The sequence below is a fragment of the Aplysia californica genome, unplaced genomic scaffold, assembly GCF_000002075.1.
Source record: "Aplysia californica isolate F4 #8 unplaced genomic scaffold, AplCal3.0 scaffold00134, whole genome shotgun sequence".
Taxonomy (NCBI): Eukaryota; Metazoa; Mollusca; class Gastropoda; order Aplysiida; family Aplysiidae; genus Aplysia; species Aplysia californica.
Window position 1 is genome coordinate 183,304 of NW_004797404.1, and position 2,243 is coordinate 185,546.

Genomic DNA, 2,243 nt, shown 5'->3' on the forward strand with positions numbered 1-2,243 from the left:
CACACACACACACACACACACACACACACACACACAAACAAACTACAGTTGATCAAAGAGAGTAAACTTACTTTATTATGCATCATCAACCACAGCTGTTCAACAACAAACAGGCGCACGGTATCACATTTCATTTGGCATAATTTAATATTTAAAATATCCGGGATGCACAGCGTTGGTCCACTCCTAATTGCACGTTACAAAATTGTTGAGCATACTTAAAATAAATGCTGACTCAACCTTCCTGTGACACGAGCCCGTTGTAATTTATATAATAAAAGTGCATCGTTTATACGGGGTGCCCATTGGGGAATCGGGTTGGGTCGGATCGGTTTTGCGAGCCAGATTGAGGGCGCAAAGCGGCTATCGTGGCACAAGTTGACATGTCGCCTAAAAAACAAACGTGTTTTCAGGCGACGAGTCGGGCGCTGATCCCAACCCGATCCCATCCGCAATAGGCACCCAGTAACATTCATTATATAATAACAATAATATGTATATATTGCAAATCGGTAGGCCTGTCGGGCGAAGAAAAATATCTTGCTACCACATGGCATAGTCATGCACTATAAGTTCCAGTGTAGGCTATATAATAAAGAAAAGACCCGTGTCCACACTTATTGCACACTATTTCGTCATTATAATGTCATGCCAGTTTTTATTGCACGTTGTCTTTCGGTAGCTGAAATTGTTTAAATTAAATCACAACGAATTCATACATGTACATATGTATTGCACCCGTCCATTGGCAGTTTTTCTTTTACACAATTACGTGTACAGTGTATACTTACATCTTGGTTTTTTGAGCGGACAAGCACGCTCGTTTGTAGTGTAAATAATAAATGATGGAGTGGCATGTATGCATTAACAAAAAAACAAACAATAACTATCCATAGTCTACCTTTGTTGCAAACATACCACGAACACGTTGGTGTAGTAAAACATCTTTTGTTTTTCTTTCTTTTTTTTTTAGATTGGAGGATTTGACTCGGACTCTTTACTAGAAGGCAATAGAAGGCGTCATTGTCCGGTAATTATATCTCTAGTTTAGGAGTAGTTAGGCTACCGGAGTCGTAATCGTGAGGTTGCGGGTTCGGGGGTTCGAGCCTCAGACTCAGACCCGACGTTGTGTCCTTTGAGAAAGCACTTTAGACTAATTTTCCTCACTTCACCCGGGCAAAGACAGCGAAAGAGCTTGTTAACATGTTAGTGTTTTAGCTCCTGAGTCTACTGGGGTAAAAAAATATAGATTATAAAGCTCATAGATAATAGAGTTTGCTATTGTACGGCAATTTGCGCCACATAAAAGCTATTTAATAATTTATCATCATGTTTTATTATTATCAGAGCCATCTTTTAAACCCATAATATAAGCTTATGTTATAATAATATAATTTGAGAATGATGTCTGTTTACGCATTTTATGATAAGTAAAAACAAAATCAATCAAACGGAAAGAAATGCTTCTCATGGAGACAAAAGATAATGCTATTTTTTTAACGGTCCATTTTTTAAATGGGATCCGATTGGAGGAGAGTTTAAATGATGTCAGGTGCTGCAAGAATAATAAAATGATACTCTTTGTAAAAAAATGTTAATCAAAAGTAGGTACATAAAGTACATTTCAGTCACTGCAGATGCCAGTGTAAAACTTAAGTTTGTGAAGATGGGGCGACGTGTGGCTAAAACCAACTAGTGTACACCTCATTCTCATGGCATGTTTTCCATGACCCAAGATTTGACAAAGTCTAGCTCGGGTTTGTTGACGGTATGTTTCAGGCCTGGTATCGTCTCGAAATGTCCTGTAACCCCGTACTGACCAAACCGCCGGTGCATGGTCTTGCCCCACTCCAGGTCCACGAAATTGTCCACGTCTCCGTGGCAGAACAAGAATGGCGGTAGCTTGTCCGGGATTCCTACATCTTGCAGGTGCTAAAGACGTAAAAAATAATGCTGTTATGGCAACGTCTTCAGGTAGTTTCCAAAAATAAAATGATAGAATAGAATAAAAATAATAATATTAGATCACCTAATAGTGTTGCTAGTTTTGTATCTTATTTTTCTTCCCCCGACGGGCCTACCGATGTGCAACATAATATTGTTGGTACTGTACTATGCACGTTTGCTTATAAATTATTACTGGCTTGTGTCACAGAAAGGTAATGTCAGCATTTATTCTTAAGTATGATGTCTGTCTGTCTGTCTGTCTGTCTGTCTGTCTGTCTGTCTGTCTGTCTGTCTGT

The 2,243-nt window shown here is 39.1% G+C and overlaps 1 protein-coding gene across 1 annotated transcript in view; it reads right to left on the bottom strand.

Annotated features, from left to right (window-relative positions):
• Window positions 1-52: 52 nt before the first annotated feature.
• Window positions 53-2,243, bottom strand: part of LOC101863976 (lysophospholipase-like protein 1) — a 4,193-nt gene continuing 2,002 nt past the window's right edge. The window contains exon 2 of the mRNA XM_013081512.1: window positions 53-1,932. Coding sequence (XP_012936966.1) covers window positions 1,711-1,932 — 222 coding nt within the window. The 3' untranslated portion in view covers window positions 53-1,710. The remainder of the gene's footprint in view (window positions 1,933-2,243) is intronic.